The sequence below is a fragment of the Heterocephalus glaber genome, unplaced genomic scaffold, assembly GCF_053883595.1.
Source record: "Heterocephalus glaber isolate CG9 unplaced genomic scaffold, H.glaber_assembly_v1.0 deba00001689, whole genome shotgun sequence".
Taxonomy (NCBI): Eukaryota; Metazoa; Chordata; class Mammalia; order Rodentia; family Bathyergidae; genus Heterocephalus; species Heterocephalus glaber.
In genome coordinates this window covers 12,621,326-12,639,263 of record NW_028258414.1, presented here as the reverse complement: position 1 = coordinate 12,639,263, position 17,938 = coordinate 12,621,326, and the positions used below count along the sequence as shown (strand labels likewise).

The following is a 17,938-nucleotide window of genomic DNA, read 5'->3' as shown; positions in this document are numbered from 1 at the left end:
TTCATCTGTAAACAGAGCAAAGAACATTATGCTCCCAAGATTGCAGTAGAACCAGGACGGGAGACACTGAGTAATCCAGGTGAGAGATGATTCCAAATAATTTCTGTTGTGCCTGATCGGAAACCACAGACATCCAGCTCTGTCTGTTTATCTACAGACTACAACTAAAGTGTTCTTTCCTGATGGTGGGACACACAGTCCCTGACCCGGGCACTGCTCAGCTACCTCAATCCTGTCCCAGGCCCAGCTGGACCCAAGTGTCCTGGTGCCATAAAACTCTGGAAAGGTGGGAACTGCAGTATACTTTGTTTTTGTTTTTGTTTTGTTTTGTTTTTTACAGATCTGAAAGCTCTGGACCAAGAACAATATATATTTTAAAAAACAACAACCTTGCAAGTGGCCACCAATGCATCAAATGCTGGCTTGGGTGTGGTGTTATTACAAGACCAAGAGAAAGTAAAACATCCTGTAATATATCACAGTAGAATGTCTTAGGCAAGGCAAAGAAATCTGTCTTCTATCTAAGAGGAATGTTTGGTAACTGTTTGGGCCTTGGATAAACTCAGGCCATACATTGCAGGCCAGGTGTTTACATTTCAGACTAATCATCGGGCCCCCAATATGGATGCAGACATTGTGGGGCACAAGAAGAATGTACTCCTAGGACAGTCACGGCAGGTTCTACCTTCACACAGAGACATGTGGCCTCTGTCAGGACAGGGAATGTTTAGATCAGGATGCTCTTGTAGAAGGAAAAGTGTTAACATTGGACCGACCCCCACCTCGGTGTCTTCTGAGCTCTTAGCAGGTGATATCAGATAGGAAGGTCAATGTGGCATGAGAGAAGAAAGGGAGCCAACTCTCTGTGCTTTAGTAGATGAAACAGAAACCAATGTGTTTGCTTTATCAGATGAAACAGAAATCTGACTTCTCCAAGAACCTGTCTGCATCCTTCACACTTAGTTCCTGGTAACTGTGTTCCACAATGGCTAATAGGTGTTCCCCAGGAAAGGTCATTTGGGACTGACGAGACAGAGGGGACGCCCATGATAACAGAGCATACTTGGGCTGGGAGAAGAAGAACTGAACTTAAAGAGCCTTCAGTTCTGAGAGGTGCAAAAGCCCTGCTAGATATGGAATTTTAAGCAGCAACCAAAGATAAGTGAGAACACAGGAGATAGAAGGGAGAAAAGGCTAAGACCAGAAAAATATAAAGAAAAACAGTACAAAAGAGTAGGAGAAGACACATCTAAAACAAGAACAACAAATACATAGTCCATGCATAGCAAATGCCTCCTGCCCCAGACTTATGATGGCCTCAGTCACCCGCACTGTCCCATCCCAGGAGTCACCCGGAGGGACCACATTCCATGTACACTGCCCAGGCCTGCGGGGGGAAACTCAGATCTTTCCCAGTTAAACACAGAGGACAGACCATCTGCCTTTACTTCTCTTCCTCCAACCTCTACAATTAAATAGTTGAGGAATTAAGAATTTTTTAACTGACAAGAAAAAAGGAAGGACATATCTGGAAATAAAAAGACGTTAGCAAGCCTGGGGAAAATGGATGCAAGAATTATAAAAAAGCATGAGCTGCAAACTTAGTACCCACTGTGTAGGATTCTGTTGAAACCAATGCCAAGTGGCCCCAAAGGAGCTCAGTCCTGGTGGAACAGCTGCCATAAAAGACAGAGCTTGGGGTCAAAATGAAAACCAGTTATGGTGCCCACTTATGCAAGCAGACAACTGTGCATCCCCAGCCCTTCTCCAGCAGGTGCAAAGTTTATTCTCTGGAGATACTGAGGAGAGGCTGCAGCTGCAGGAAGCAGGCACCAAGGAGAACAGAGGAGGGTGAGGAGCACTCAGAACACCAGACACAGACCTCCCCCAGGCAGGAGACTAAAGGATTCTCCCTAGAAAGTGAGCAGCCTCAGAAGAAACACCTCTACATACCAACATTTGTGTGTGGGGTTGCCACGAAAAGGGCTGTTCAAAATCTGTTCTCTCCAAAACAACAAAGTATAAACAACTGCCAAACATGAGCGCGTGAGCATGCAGAACTTTCAATCTGGACTTTAGTGCCTTACTGGAAAAGCATGAATGTTCACTAGAAGCTGGAAGGCCTTTGGGTAAGGCCTCTGACAGGAAAGAGTCAAAGCAAACTCCAAAATAACTTGGAAGTGAGGAGAAAGGCAGGGAAAATAAAAAGAATTTTAAAATCTTATTCCCAGAGAATAAGTGCAGCCATGAAACAAGAACAGGATGCTATGTCAAAGAAATGATCAGAACAAGAAAGAGTTCTTGGAAATCACAAAATCATAAAAATTAGAGTTCAACAGAAAATCTACAAAATGGTTGAGCAATTTCCATAGAGAGTAGAACCAAAAAATTTAAAAATTAGTAAATAGGAAAGATAGGAAAATTTGAGATGGTATCCAAAGAAGAGTTTCAGAAATAAAGATCAGAAAAAATACAAAAAAGGAAGTTATCAAAGAGATATTAAAAGAAACTACTCAACATGAAGTTCTAGTTTGAAAGGGTACCCAGGAAGGTATGCACAGGCCAAAGTGGGTTTACAAAGCTCCTACCCAAAGCAGCTCATTGTGGAGTATGAAGATGCCAGACTGAGAGGACCCTATAAGCATTAAGAAGCACAATTTATGTCACACTCAATTAGAAGTAGAATTAGAATTAGAATTACCTTGATCTTATGTCATTATTCAAGCAGAATGCTGGAAGACAATGATGAAAGAAAGACCTTCAAATTCTAAGACACAAATGATTTCCAACATTGATTTCTAAAAGAAGTTTAATTATAAGTTAAGTGTGGGGTGCAGTAAATGCATTTTAGATATATGCAAATGCTAACGTTTCCCTTGTACCTCTCCTTAGGAAGCTACTGGAGGACGTGCTTCAGCCAAACAAGGGAATAAATCAAGAAAGTAGATGTATCAAGATGTGCCAATGAGGGGTCATCACAAAGCTGCACACTAGCCATGCCTCATCCTGGAACACAACCAGAAGAGCAGAAGGATGGAAGACTAATGAGAGGTCTCCAAGAAGAAGCAAAATGTAAATGGGAGGTTTTTTGATGTATGTGAGCACCTGTACAAATTATCACTGTAAAAGAGATGTTGCAAGGGTTAATTTTGTTTCATCCCGTCTGGATCATAGGGTGCCCAGATAATTGGTCAAGCATTATTCTGTGTATGTCTTTAAGGGTGTTTCTGATGAGATCACCATTTGAATTGCTACACTGATTGTCCTCCCCAATGTGGATGGGCTTTGCCCAATCAGCTGAAGGCCCATAGAACAAAAGAGCTGAATTTCCCTTGAGTTATTGAAGTCCACGTGTCTGACAGCTTAAGTTGGAATACTGATCTTTTCCTGCCTCTAGACTTGAAATGACATCAGCTTTTCCAAGGTTTCTGGATTGGAACTTACACGTTGGGCGCTCCTGGTACTCAGTCCTTTGGACTTGGCCTGAAACTACACCATTAGCTCTCCTGGGTCTCCTGCTTGAGACTTCTCAGCCTCCACAAACATGTGAGCCAACTCTTTCTACTAAATCTCCTTCTCCATATATACATACTATTGGTTCTGTTTCTCTGGAGGACCTTGACTAATACAGATAGACTGAATTACTTAGAAAGAAATGTGATAACATATGAAAGATCTGCAGTGAATAGTACTTTCATAGTTATAATAATGTAAACATTGACTATTTAAAAGTTCAGTTATAACTACATGGGGATGGTTTGGGAAGGGGAGAGAGGCTGGGGAACTGGTTTATGTAAGAGTATTAAATCCATTTACCTTACAAGCAGCCAGAAAAAGAGTATCTAAACTGGATAATTCACATTGTCTAGAAATATGGAGGTAAATGCCAGAAGAAACAGCTCAAGGAGTGGAAGACAGTTGCCTCTGGGGAGGGGGGGTGGAGTTTGGGGGAATACTGGTTTTCATTATAAGCCTTTTAGGACTCTTGGATTTTTAAATTATATACATGTGTTCATAAATAAAACTTAATTTAAGGAAGGAAAAAGAGAGGAAACCAGATTTTCAAGACAGATCAATTATGGTACGATTACACTTGTTGAGAAGAATTTGACTGGAGTTGACAGTAGAAACAAACCTACTTGCCACCTTTAACATGTGACGACAAGGTTATACATTTGGAACCAGAAGATTTGTAGTGAGTTAAGTGTTGCATAGGTTATAAGGAAAATACAAAGATAGCTAATTTGTATGGTATGACCTAAATAAATACTATATAACCTAAATGTTTTTTATATTAAGCACTGGTGAATGATCTATCTCTGTCCTCTTAATAATCAAAGCCTGAAATAAACCTAATTACAATGTATTTAGCTTCTTCTTGGCAACACAGGACTTTTGCAAGTGTTGAATGTTACTGTAAACAAGATTTTTTTAAAAAAGCAATCCAATCCACTGGTAACTATACAGATCCCAGAGAGACACTAACAGGACAAATGGGAAGGAAATTGAAATGGCATACAACTTAGAATAACATTTCCAATGACAGCAACACTCAATTTTAAAGATGGTCTGGTGCAAGCACAGAACTTGCTCTAGCTGGTTTAAGGAGAAAATATAGTTTCAGGACCTTAGGCAACTTACAGGCTCTCCAGGAGAACCTGCTTAGAAGCTGCTCCGTGATGAAGAGAGGACACGCCACTCCAACACCAGGCTGACATTCCAGACTACTAGTACTACCAAAAGTGCACGGTACAGGGCTGAGGCTGTTCAGTCCCAAGCAGAACTTCCAATACTCTCCTCCCTACTCCACCTACCACTGGAAAGAAAGACCTTGAAGTGTTCTTTGGGGTCTGATGCATATCAGCTCTGGGGGAAGATACCAGGCACATGGGGACATTTCCCCTGTGCTCCAGTGCCACCGTCGCACCCTGGATTTTTCTTGCATGGACAGCTCATCCAGTTAGGTAAAAATGAATCCTACTCTCTCCACCCTCATCAGGTAGAAGCTAGAGGCCCGCCTAGAGATAAACAGAGCAATGAGCCCGGGGCAAGGATTGGGAAGGTGTCAGGTGAGGTTAGGAAGTGTAGAACTCTACGTACTCTGATTTTTTGGTTCTTAAAATGGATCGACAATTACCAGTTTTTGAGTTAAACAGGAGTCCAGGTACTTATAATAATTAGGTCACTGATTAGGTCCACTTAATGTCCTCCATACTCACTTAGCAGTTTCCCAATTGGTTCCTTTGAAAATCAGACCTTGAAAGAAAGCCCAGGAAGGCTGGTCCTGGTTCTTGGCCAAGGCTCCCTGAGGCAGAGCTACTACTTTATTCATATGAGAGAAAAATGGGGAGAAAAGGAGGGAAGGAGGGGAAGAAAATGGGACAGGTTGTAGCCCCAAACTGCTCTCCACTAGATGTCTGGGGCACCATCCCTCGGTTCATCCTGCTTCCAGGTTCCTGGACCAGCTGGGCCTCAGGATGGTCCATCCAGAGCGGGGAAGGGAAAGGAGTTTAACTAATTCCCCTCTCTGTGAGTTACGGGTACTGCCTTCATGTTCTTACTTCACAGATCCTCAGAATTCACATTTGCCAAATCAACAGCTATGAATTCTGAGCTGATATTTCTCCATTGCTATCAAGATACTTTTTGTCAAAAGGGTCAAAATAACAGGTAAAACAAAGTTTCCCATTTGTCTTTATCTCCTTTTACATTGTTTATTGTTGATGGATTTCTTTTTATCATCTAAATCTGCAGAGCATGCTGCGCATATCACATAAATATACCCAAATATGGAAGAGTCAATTTCTTCATTAACATTGTTCCCAAGTTGATTTTAGGGAGTGTATTTGTTCTCAGTCATAGTAGTCTTTTATTTTTAAATGTAGAAGAGTTAAAAATTCCTTCTTGAACTTAGCATCTAACACAGTTTATAAATCCAAGAAGAGCTCCATTAACTCCAGTAGCTCAGGTCATCAAAAACAAAATAAGAAGCATCTCAAGTATGTGAGTCTGCCCTTACCCAATAGCAGTCCTTGACTCTGGTGGCAGAGGTTCGTTCTATTTCCCAAAATGTGTGAGATGATTTCTAACAAGTTATGGTCCAACAAGTTTTGGTCCCACAAAAGACTATTTTTAAAATTGATCTGATTTTAAGCTCTCTAGCCAAGGGCTTTTTCTAAGAACATACTCCTGTTTCTCTTTACCATGTGAAGCTTGATTGTTTTTTCGGTTGGAGTCTGGAACTGCTTTGGATATAAAACATCTAAATTTAAAAATATCTTCATGCATATCAAAGAAGAATGTAAGAACATTAATATTACTCCATAATGCTTATTACAGATACAGCAATGGATAAAAGTCTAAATCTGTAGGTTTTTATAAAAACACTGTGGGATAACAAGCAGATTATATTTGGTTTTTCTTGGATGCTAGTACAATTTTCTAAATATTTAACATTAACACAGCACTCAGTAAAATGATGAACTTTCTTCAATTCCCTCTGTAAATACAAGCAACTGACATTGCCATATTCAACCGCCCAGAGTTTCCTTAAGTATTTCATATTCTTTGGTATATTTCTCAGGCAATCAGTTTTTAGTATTAATTTATTTGTGACTATGACTTTAACTTAAATATCATACTTTTCAAACAGGAATATGTCTTCTCATAGGAATGTTGATTATTTGTTAAAGACTGTAATTCTGCAGTATGAACGATCAGAAATGTGAAATAGGCAAAATTCAAACTACTCTCCAACAGTAAAAGTTACCATGAAATTTCCCACCATAATACTGTCAACAAACAACAACTATAGTGTGATCCCAAGCCCAACTTAGAGTTAACTGGTCACAATCAACCTAAAATACAAAGAAGGTACATGTTAAATAGTTTGCCATTGTGAAGATACACAAGGGCCTAGATCACACTTTTGAAAATAGATGTTGGTGGAAAGAAAACTGAATATTACCTGCATGAAAATTTTTCATGCAAATCACTAGAATTTTTTTTTAACTTAAGAGAAAAGTTGGGGTTTGGAACAATTCATCGGAAAATAGTGAGATACTGAATTGCTGGTAGGTTTCTTCAGAGTCAGTTTCATGAACACCTCAGGAAGTTAAAGCTCAGGCATGACAACATTTGGTGAAGCCCTGTGGTATAGATATGAATTATTCTGGTCTGGATCAAGAGACAGTCAAGCTAAAAATCAATCATGCCATGAAACAACACATTTTAAACTATTTAACAGGCACAAGTGAAGGATGGCTAAAGGACCTTCCAGGCAGCTAGGAGGTTTTACATCAATGACAAGTCCATTTAATGGTCTTCAGTTGTTTATGATATTGTTTATGAAAGCTCGTTAACATGCAAAATGCTCAGTTATAAAATATCTGATGAAGTCATTGTAAATAGTAAGAATGACTGTTCCATCCTATCATCCACAGTAAGAATGGTGCTTATATCTCTGAAAATGGAGCAATGGTGGCCAATATTGACAATGGCAGCCTGGGTGGAGGCTGAAGACTGTTCAACTGTTGCCACTGGTTCAAGAGAGACCAATACACTCTTTCAAAAAAGAGAGAAGTAAACACAGTCAGTGGTTGAATATTTCACTTTTCAGTAACACTAATCAAAAGTGCCTCTGGAAATCTGTTTTATTCTCTAGTTAAATACTAGCCCTGGGGATGTGGGACTGGCTATGAGCTAGGTCATGGCTCATGTTCTTAAATTTACTGTTGAAAAGTTGTTTTCTTTCATGGAGCAATAAACATTCTTAAAAGTAAAGATTAGAGCCGGGGATTTAGCTCAGTGGTTTCACCACCTACTGCACAAGCACAAGGACCCGAGTTCAATCCTCAGTACCAAAAAAAAGGTAAAGATTAAAGACTTGGATATGATGAGTTACAGTGGTGCCTCGGTTCACGAACTTAATTCTTTCCACAATTCTGGTCTCGCAACAAATTGGTCGCCAAGTGAATCAAATTTCCCCATAAAGTTCAATGTTTCCCCATGCTGAATTCCTAAATGGAAGCAAAATTTTGCTGAATGCTTCCATTCAGGAACCAAATTGTTCACAACCAGGAGCGTTCCTGAACTGAGGTAGCACTGTATTATTCACCGGTTAACTTATTTAGGAAACTTTTTATTCCTATGGTTGAACTCCACCACTGCAAGGTAGAATTTATTACGATAATAAAAATATCTGAGAGTCATATGAGGAGCTTGGATCTAGGAGACAATGACTCTTTGAGCCCATGACATGGTAATCATTTACAGGGTAGCATTAGTGTTCAAAATAAACACTTTGGGTCCACCACATTACAGAATTAACTTGGTCTCTCAGCAAAGAGAAATACTGAAATGTCTAACACTAGGATCCTGAAAATGTACTGTGAACCACTGCTTTGGCAGCATTCTGAGCATCTTCCCATATACAATAGCTCAACACTTATTTGCATGGGTTTATGTTCTGAAAACAACAGCACCAAGAAAGAGACTTAGAGCTGATTACTATGCAGTGTTAATGCTCTTTTCTATCAATATGATTTTAAAAACATCCAAATAACAGTGCTTCACTTTTTCCTCAATAGTAAGGTATATAAAAGCATTTTTCTATTCAGACAAATATATATTATGTGCACAGTGAAAACTCCACGTGCATTTACAAAAACGAAGACATCTCTGGCCTTTGTCTTAGTTGGGGCTCCATCCCCAGAGCTCCGGTTCATCTAAGTCTGTGGTTAAGGGTGCAGAAGAGGAAATAGGTCAGAAGCACTGTCCATATATTTTATGAGGAATATTATGGCACTGACAAAATACAACAAAACTAATTGTCAAATTCTGGTAAGAGGGCCCAAAGACCCAAACAGGACAGAGGAAAAGTCCTCTTTTCCCAGATTCTCCACTTACCATCCCCATGCACTGTGCTTTTAATACAGAAAATCTATCCACCCTAACCCAAACCCAGCAAAGTAGCCACTATGAATGCTACCTTCCATTTTTAAACTATATGGAAGTCTGAATTTTAAAACTAAACACACACACACGATTACTAATTGTGATAAGTTAAACATGCTTACTAGCTATGTTTTATTATTATTATCTTATTAGTTCATGCTTATAGTACACAATGTTTATATTTCTTGTGGGGCATTGGTAAATGTATGTAACACGTCTTCATTCCTTTTTTTTTTTTGTACCACGGATTGAACTCTGGACCTTGCGCTTACGAGGCAGGTGCCGGAACCACTGAGCTAAATCCCCGGCCCTTCATTCTTTTTTTTCATTCCCCCTTCCGTTTCCTCCCTCCTCCTCCATCCATCTCAGGATCTCTTTCCTTTTTGGGGGTATATGTTTGTAATATATAATGTTTACATTCCTCGTGTGGAGTTGGCCCATGTACATAATACATCCTAATAAACTTGAGTCATTTGTAGGAAAATAGATGCACCTTGAGACCATAATGTTAAGTGAAATAAATCAGACTCACAAGCTTAAATATCACATGGCTTCTCTTATATGAGAAACAGAAAGTATAAATAAAAAGCAAAATAAAAGGTAGATAATAAGAAGTAGGGAGACAGATCTTTCTCAACACACAAGGGAATCAAGAAATGCTCACTAGATATTTGATCCATCTGATCTTAGCAAAGTTGTAAAACCTCTTGGACCTAAATTGTACCTAAACCTAATAATGGTACCTATCTTACAGAAGAGTGCTGTGACACACTTCCTGTAAGGAAGCTCAGCATCATGTCTGCCACATAGTAAAATTCAATAAACAAGACTATGACTAGCCAAGTTTTTAGTGAGCTGGGCACAGGGCCAAGGCTGTTAACAGGCTCAGAAATAAAAGACATCTTTGCAGATATCAAAGATGTTACTGACATCCTTGTTACTGACATCTTAGCTAAGGAGCTATTAATATACAAGAAGCAACAGCATTGTGAAGCTATATCAGGGAAGTAGGGTTGGTGGCCTTGGTGAGGTCAAGGTCTTAGTCTCATTGGATTTAGAGCTTGAGCTGTAACCATATACAACGGGGTTACAGCATCTGACTGCTGCCCTTGCAGGGTTTTTAGGAAGGTCAGAGAATTAGTGGAAGTGAAACTGTTCTGGGTGGTAGAAAATTCATGTGTTTGTCCTTAATTATTACTATGATCACCACTAACTACAATCGGATGTTCCGTTATGGTGCCCAGGCCAAGGGACACGCAAGTTGAATAAGAGAGAAATGAGTGAGCAAGAAAGAAGTTGCAGAAGCCTTCCTGGATCTGGTTGACTTCGAGTTGGACTGGAAGACTAGATGAGATCTGCATGAGCAAATAAGGCTGATGGGATCCCAGGTGGAGTCACAGACAAGCAAGCTCACAGCCCTGGGCCTGGTGAGAGTAAAAGTGTCGGAAGAGGATGGAGGGGAAGGTGAGCATGGGCTGACTGTGGGAGTGACACCATGTGGACCTTCCAGGCAAGCAGCACAGCCTACATGTGATATGTTGGGACCAAGGCATACTGCACAAGCAAGCGGAGTTTTCTAAAACAGGCCTGTGACCCTAACCAGGACCAACCTAACATTTACATAAACATACTGCATCTTCTTCTCTGCTTTTTCTTTTTCACTTCTTCCCTTTGTGTATGTGCAAGAGAGAAGCACTGGAGATTGAACTCAGGGCCTTCCCGTTGAGATACATCTCCAGCCCTTTTCTTAATTCTATTTTGAGATAGGATCTCACTAAATTCCTCAGGCTGGGCTCAAACTCGAAATCCTACTGCCTCAGCCTCCCAGAGAGCTGGGATTATAGGCATACGTCACCACACCCAGCTATCCCTTTTCTTTTTTACTTCTTTCTTATAATTGCACCAGAACACAGTAAAGTTGAACAGGGACATAAATCAGCAAACCCTTAAACACTTTTAATCCAAGTCCTAGATAAGCCAGGATCTCCTGATACTGTTGGACATCAATTGTTGAAGTTAAATGCCAAACATTTCCTCATTCTGGAAAATGTTCAACAGCCTACATAGGGAACAAAATCAAAATGTGAAAAATTGACTAAAAAACACTCCTTTGGAAATAAAACACTGCTCAGCTTAAATTAACTGATCTCATTTTCAGGACTAGAAAAATATTATCAGCAATGATATAATAGCTAATATTTATTGAGCAGGTGCCAAGTACAGGAATTTTCCACTCCTCTCCAAAACTTTTGAGGGGAACACTACAATTAGTCACCCATTTTACTGACAGGGAAGCTGAGGCTTGTGGTGGTGGGGCAGTGAGTTTCAGAGTGAGGGCCTTCATGGCTGCTCCACGCGGACCTAAGACAAAAGACAGTGCCTGTGGTGATGACAGAGTGTAACCATAAGGACCTTTGTTGCTGGTCAGCTTTGAAAATTATACTAAATGGCCAATGGTAAAAACAAAAAAATCCATAATGAACTACTAAACAAGTCCCTTTCCTATATGCAAAGTGATTTTCCAAATGGAGAAAAGATTATCTTAAAAGTTTCTAACACTATAGAAAGGAGATTCCACCAACAAATACATGTATCCACAAACCATTCTCTGTGCTGCCTTCCTATAAATCAAACACTAACTGTATTTACTAAAGGACTCTGCTAGGGTAAACGTGCAGTAAATATCTAATAAAATGAAAAAATCATTTTGCAACCCAAATAGTCATTCAAGAATTTATCTGTTTTATAAATCTGGATTTGCAGCAGACTCTTGACATTCCTGAGGCATACATCCGGAACCTTTTCAAATTCCCAGATCCCCAAATACAAAAATGTTTATAGAGGCTCCCAGCTTTCTCTTGAATCACATTCCCACAGAGAGTCATGCGCGTTTCCTGCTTGTAGTCTTACACTGCGCACCACAAGCTCACAGCACTTTCAAATTTCATTGAATTTTACCCCTCACTTGATGGCTATTTTTCCAACATGGAACGACTTTAATTAGTTAACAAGCACCGTCACAAATGCACAAATGAGTAGACATCATCTAAGCTAAATGACTCCTTTCCAAACATGTTATCTAGCAAAACAGATTCTTCAAATCCATGCAGCCAAAGTATGTGCTACAGACCCACAGGGGAACGTGCGGGAGTCACACACCTGCAAGCCAAATGCATGAGCACCTAGGGTCCAAGCACACTGATTAAGCGTGCTTGAGTGGGCACCTGGGGCACATCTGTAGAAGCTGCAGACATTCTGCTGGTCTCGCTGACCCAAGAGGCACAGAAGTCACCCGAGTCTTTTGGTGATGAGCCCAGAAAATGCGATGATAGAAACACTGGCTACATGAATTCGAGGGATTCACCTTTCATTTGAAATACCTAGACTTGCGTGGTTGGCACTGATAAAAATCAAACTTGGATGATTTCACTGCCCATGGTAATGGAGCCCAGTTCCAGCTGGCAGACTAGGCCCAGAGTCTCAGCAACTGAACCTGCTTAGAACACCATCCTAAAACTCAACCCTTAGGCAGGGTTTGAACTCCTCATCCTGCCCCCAGACCACAAAACACAACTAGCCATGAAAAATGCACCGAAGAGAAGCAAAGAGTGAGTGATAAAGGAAGACAAAAACAAACAGAAGGAATGGAAAGAAGGCAAAGCAAGTGGGAGAGAAGAAATGCAGAAAAGAAAAGAAAAAAGATGAGAGAGAATGAAAAAGGATTTTAGCTGCTGGTGAAAAAATATGTATTATTTCAAAATATATAGCTTACACATGTCAGAATGTATTTAAAAACACTACTGCCAAATTATTTATTTATTTATGCCCCTTTTATTCCAAAGAGGTTTTGCAGCATTTTTCTGCCAGATTAATTTTCCCAATGCTCCACTGTGATCATGTTACTCCTTGCTGCCTATAAAATAAAGTCTAATTTCCTCAGCCTCCTCTTTGAGGTCCTCTACAATCTGGCCCCAAACTTCCAGGCTGACCTTATCCAACACTTCTCTTTATAAAATGCTGCACCAGCCAGAGTGCCCTCCCCACTGCTATGAACACATGCTGAGTTTTCTGTCCACGCACTTTCGCTTATGCCCTTCCCTCTGCCCAGATGGCCTCTGCCCCATCTGCATGTGCCAAGTCCTATTGCTCTCGGGGGAAAGAATGCCATGCATATGGCAGGTGCTGGGTCACCCTACTGGAACTTACAACACTGGGGCAGGCTGATGCACACTGTCCACCTAGAAGCTCACCACAGGAGGAAGTAACCTTTGCATTTCCTTGATAAGAATTTGTGGTCCAAGGAGCCTGAGGCTTGTGCCCAGGCACTGTGCCCTCTCCCCAAGGCCATTTGGACAGAACAAAAGGTGGCTGCAGGACTCAGTGGCAGCCTGTCCTGGCAGTCTTTGTTCTTCAAGTGGGAAAGGTGCACCTTTCAGCTCTATGTAAACTTGAATTCACTTCTCCATTCCTGAATCACAGTTTCGCTTGGCAACCCCTGTGCAGCCTGTGCCAGGTTCCGTGAGGCAGGACACTGGCCCATTCAGAACAGCCCAGGGATCCAGAGTGGGTGCAGATACCCATCCTCTGCCTGCTGATGCCAGAGAATGTATCCAGAAGGAGACTGATAACCTCTGTAAACATCAGCAGATCAAGTGCTTCTACTCCTTCGCATCCTAAGAACATGCCGAGGGGGTTTTAATAGGTGCCATTCATCACCAAGAGTGGGAGAGCAGGTTGCTAACGCTATTTATACAACCTCCAAAGCCAGCTTAAGCAAACATGGCAAGTGGGTGTAGGACAAGGCATCCTGGCTGATTGATGGGGGTCTAGTAAGTACACAAAGCCGCCAATATCTGCACGCCCACTGGCCAAGGGCCAGAGCTATTACATGATGAGCTGTTACATAACCTCAAGCACAGATGGAATTTGGGCTGTACACATCTGATATGCTTCCCCTTCTTAATTTCTTGCCATCAAGAGGTACGTGAATTGACTGGAATGTACAAGTCTGCTCCTCCACTGTCACCTTTTCTAATGACAGACACTTCTTCTGATCACAGCGAGACCACTCATAATAGTTACTGATACACTAAACATTTTCCCTAAACCAAGAGCTCCACTGCCCTGTTTAAGTCTGACTTATTTTTAATGGGCTCCTCAATTTAACCTCACCACAATTTCATAGAGCATGACTTTAGATGAAAGCTGTTTCCTGGGGTGAATCCAAACTTCAAATCAATCCCCTGGACAAAACTCAATTCAGCTCAATAAATTATGGCAATATGATAAAAACTTTAAGCAAAAATATATTAATCCAGCTAGTAACTGCCCGCCACAGCTGCCAGGTCTGTGGAGGCTGTGCCAGCTTACCTGCCCCGGCCCAGCGTTGGCGCTTGAGCCTCGGGGACAGGGTGATGGCCGCCTCGAACCAGAAGGCCAGACTGGTGGTGGCCAGTCTCCTCCTGCTGGTAAATCCCAACACCGGAGCGCGGGTAGCCCAGCATGAGCGTGAAGACCCTTTGGCAGCCCTGGCGGCGACAGTGGCCGCCTCGCAGGAGGAGGATGAGAAGAAGGTGCTGGAAAGAAGTATAAACTGTGGCGACATTGTGAGCTTTTCTGATATGTGCCACTCTAATGAAGAGTATTTCAAGAAACTCGAAGAGCTGAAGGTGGCTCACATAGAAACTATGGCAAAATTAGAGAAAATGTGCCAGAATAAAGCAAATTTAAAGGCAGTCCAGCCAGTAGCCATCAGGGAAGATGTTCCTAGCAACTCTTCCAGAAAGAGTGGAAAGGAAAGGATGACAGAATACTGACAAGAACTAGAAGAGAAGAAAAATTAAAAATGAGGCCACTACTATTTGAAAGTTTCTCAGAAAAATGCAAGAATGGCAGCAGAAAAGCATTATTCTAACAAACTAAAAGCACTAGGAATATCTGATGAGTTTGTTTCAAAGAAGGGCAAAAGTGGAAAAGTATTGGAGTACTTCAGCAATCAAGAGATGAAAAGTTTCACTGAAGATAAAGAAAGCTGTAATGAAGAAGGAAAAGTATAAGAGAGAGAGAATGGGGAAGAAAATTGTTTTATTGATAGCAACAGTCAAGACTCTTGCAAGGATAAAGATGAAGATGATGCAGAGTGGAGAAGTATGTGTGGAAGAACAGAACTACATCATCAGGGCCTCCCCTCTGTGCCCTGGCTGCTGCTTGCAGGAGCTGCACCTGGGGTATAAGGGCCTCTGTGGGGACACCTCCCATGTGTGCAGTGCTGGTGAACAAAGACATTACAGCCGAAGAAGGCTGAATCTGGATGACTGGTGATTTGATCAGTTAGAGTAAGGTTTTTCCTGGTTTTTTTTAATTGCAAGAAAAAAAATATTAATCCAATAACCATGTGAGATCCTGGTTGCCCTGCCAGTTCCTTGCCTCTGTGCCATGGACTTCTGGCCTCCCTAAACTCATGACAAGGCTGGTCTGCCTGGCATTTCTCACCTCTTACTCCCTGGTCTCTCTCCCCCTCTATGCTGTCGCTCTGTCCCTCCCAACAGAGACACCTTGTACCTGTCAGAGCCTTCTGTCATCATCCTCCCTCACAAAGAAATGGCACCCACAGTGGAGATACCAAGAAAAGGATTAACTGATTCCAATGTAGAACTTTGCTTCCCTGAACTTGTCATATTAATTACTAAGTAGCAACTCTGAGTTGTAAATTCTGTTGACCTATCCTGAACTGCTAGTCAGTTATTAATCATTCACATTTTTAAAAACCTGTGCTTCTAGCAATCTTTAGTTCAAAACTAGAATTCATATGAGGCCTTTCCATGTTTTACTTCTGAGTCATTTAAATATAGCCCAAGACTTGGTGGTGGTGGATGTGCACCTGTGTGTGTGTGTGTGTGTGTGTGCGTGTGTGTGTGTGTGATCCCAAAGTACAGAAAGAAAAGACAAAAAACTAAGTGTGACCCCACAGAAGAGCACAGCAACAATCCAATGCAATGCAGCAGTGACAGCCACTTCTGATGCACAGAATCTGCACCATCTTGGTGCCAGAACAGAAAGTGTTAGAAAAGCCTGTCCACGTCAGTGGGCCACACAAAGATCAGTGAACACTACCAGGGGCCGAGACTGATCAGAACAGAGCAGCTGCTGCCATATCACAGAAATCTTCAGGAGAAATATACCCCTACAGATACTCAGTTACTAATTATTTGGGCTAAAAGGATCTTGAAGAGTTGCTGGTAATGCCTAGGTTCACAGCAAAACGGTGATTCCTGTGACTTCAGGATCTGGTGACAAGCAAGCTCTGCAGTGCAGGCTGAAGACAGAATCATTCACACACAAATAATTGCCAAAAACCTCAATTTAGTTTGGCTGTGGTAGATATAGGCTCAGATTCAGATAAGAAATATAATCCAAAAGCAGAATGAAAACTAGGCATTGAGACAGTCTAGGTTTTGACACTCGCCTTGATTTATTTCCTACACCTTTAGCACATTGCCCCAGTTTAAAGGATGACTAAGAAACTAGCCTTGTCCCAACTATGTCAGCCAGCTGAAGTCTTCTCTTGGAAAACTACAGTCAGCTATATATTATTTGATTTTCAGTTATACTTCAAAGGTGGACATATGTTAGGCAACATACAATGGCATGTGTTCATACTGCATCGCTCTCCCCCAAAGTTACTGCATTTTAAAAATCAGAAGCTTGATATAGGCATTTGTAGTTCGACCTAAGGTGTTGATTGGCAAACTCTGTGAACACTAAAGAATTTCATTGGTGTGTAATGAAGAACATGGATTCATCCCAAATGTTCATGCAACTGGTAGGATTAATTGGCCCTTATGTAACCATGACCTGAAAAACTATAGAGACAGCAGAAGCACTACATGTGCTGCTACTGCCCCTTCTCATGAGCATGCAAGGCATCACCAATCAGTCTCGTAGCCACTCCTTGTTCCCTAGGCCAGCGGAGTCACGCTCAGGGAGAATTGGCACTGGGGAGGAGACCTATCTATTATGACTCATGTGGTATCTTCTGAAGAGAACAGCCACGATGATAAACAAACAGCATGCCCCAAACCACAGGAACCAGTTGAAGGAAATAAAATATTTACATGTTGGTGCAAAGAGGATTCGAGATGAAAAGTTGGCTGCTTTCAAGTATCTGAAAGGTAACCTTGACCTTTATTTAGTTCAATATGGCAGCAGAGGTAGCCAGGCCATAAATAATCATTGCAGGGTAAACTTTAATGACACTGCAAGAATGTAGGGAGGCAGGTAAAAAAAGGAGAGAAGCATATTCTCTCTCTTCTTCCGACCTCAGACTACAGATATACAACAGATGATTTTTCCCTTAATCCTCTGGAAGCAAATCCCGCTGATCCATAGAATGTTCTCACTGAAATTTCTAAGAAATGGAGATTGACTGGTATGGCTGCTATTTAACAGCTTTTCGGGAGGGACTCAGGGGTGGTGGGGATTATTTCTGATAAATATGTACAGGAGGGACTGAATATATAGTTTAAATAGAAGTTACACACGCACTGACCAATCACTTTCTAGCTCCAAACCTTCTAATTCCAAAAACTGCTTAACATTGGCCAGGTACTACTGCACTTTCTCAACATTTATGCAAGGGGTAACTAACTATCCCCAGCACTCCTTCAGGACACACCCCTACTGATTCAAGACACAGTAACCTCTGCTCAGAAGGGAGAGAACCCTGCTACAAAGGAAATGAGTCAGGTAAGGCTGGGTTGCTGGGAAGGAGAAATTTTGTGGTGGCCCCCAAGGCAAAGAACTGTTCTCAGCCCCGCAGGCTGGGTTTCTGCAACTTCTCACCGAATTGGATTCTTCTTATTTATTCTGTGACCTGGGAGGACTCAGTCCCACATCTGCTGAATCTTCAGAAGGGTGGACAGTGCCATCTAACCTGCCCATCCTGCCCAGCCACACCACCAGGATGGGGCGAGGCAGCCTCTGG

General features: G+C 41.6%; 2 protein-coding genes across 5 annotated transcripts in view; one reads left to right on the top strand and one right to left on the bottom strand.

Moving 5' to 3' along the window:
• Positions 1 to 17,938, bottom strand: part of Thsd4 (thrombospondin type 1 domain containing 4) — a 576,439-nt gene that overhangs the window by 425,598 nt on the left and 132,903 nt on the right. The gene's annotated exons all lie outside the window — the stretch shown is intronic.
• LOC147821865 (protein FAM161A-like) lies at positions 14,342 to 16,197 on the top strand. The gene is made up of 2 exons (XM_087198983.1): positions 14,342 to 14,742; positions 16,040 to 16,197. Exons 1-2 carry the CDS (start codon positions 14,370 to 14,372, stop codon positions 16,195 to 16,197), a joined length of 531 nt encoding a protein of 176 aa, XP_087055109.1. The 5' UTR covers positions 14,342 to 14,369.

Bases quoted from the DNA above. Each gene is read 5' to 3' on its own strand.
- LOC147821865 (XM_087198983.1), top strand. From the start codon at position 14,370: ATGGCCGCCTCGAACCAGAAGGCCAGACTGGTGGTGGCCAGTCTCCTC. The intron at 14,743-16,039 runs GTGGAAAGGAAA...TGTCCACGTCAG, and splicing joins TAGCAACTCTTCCAGAAAGA to TGGGCCACACAAAGATCAGT.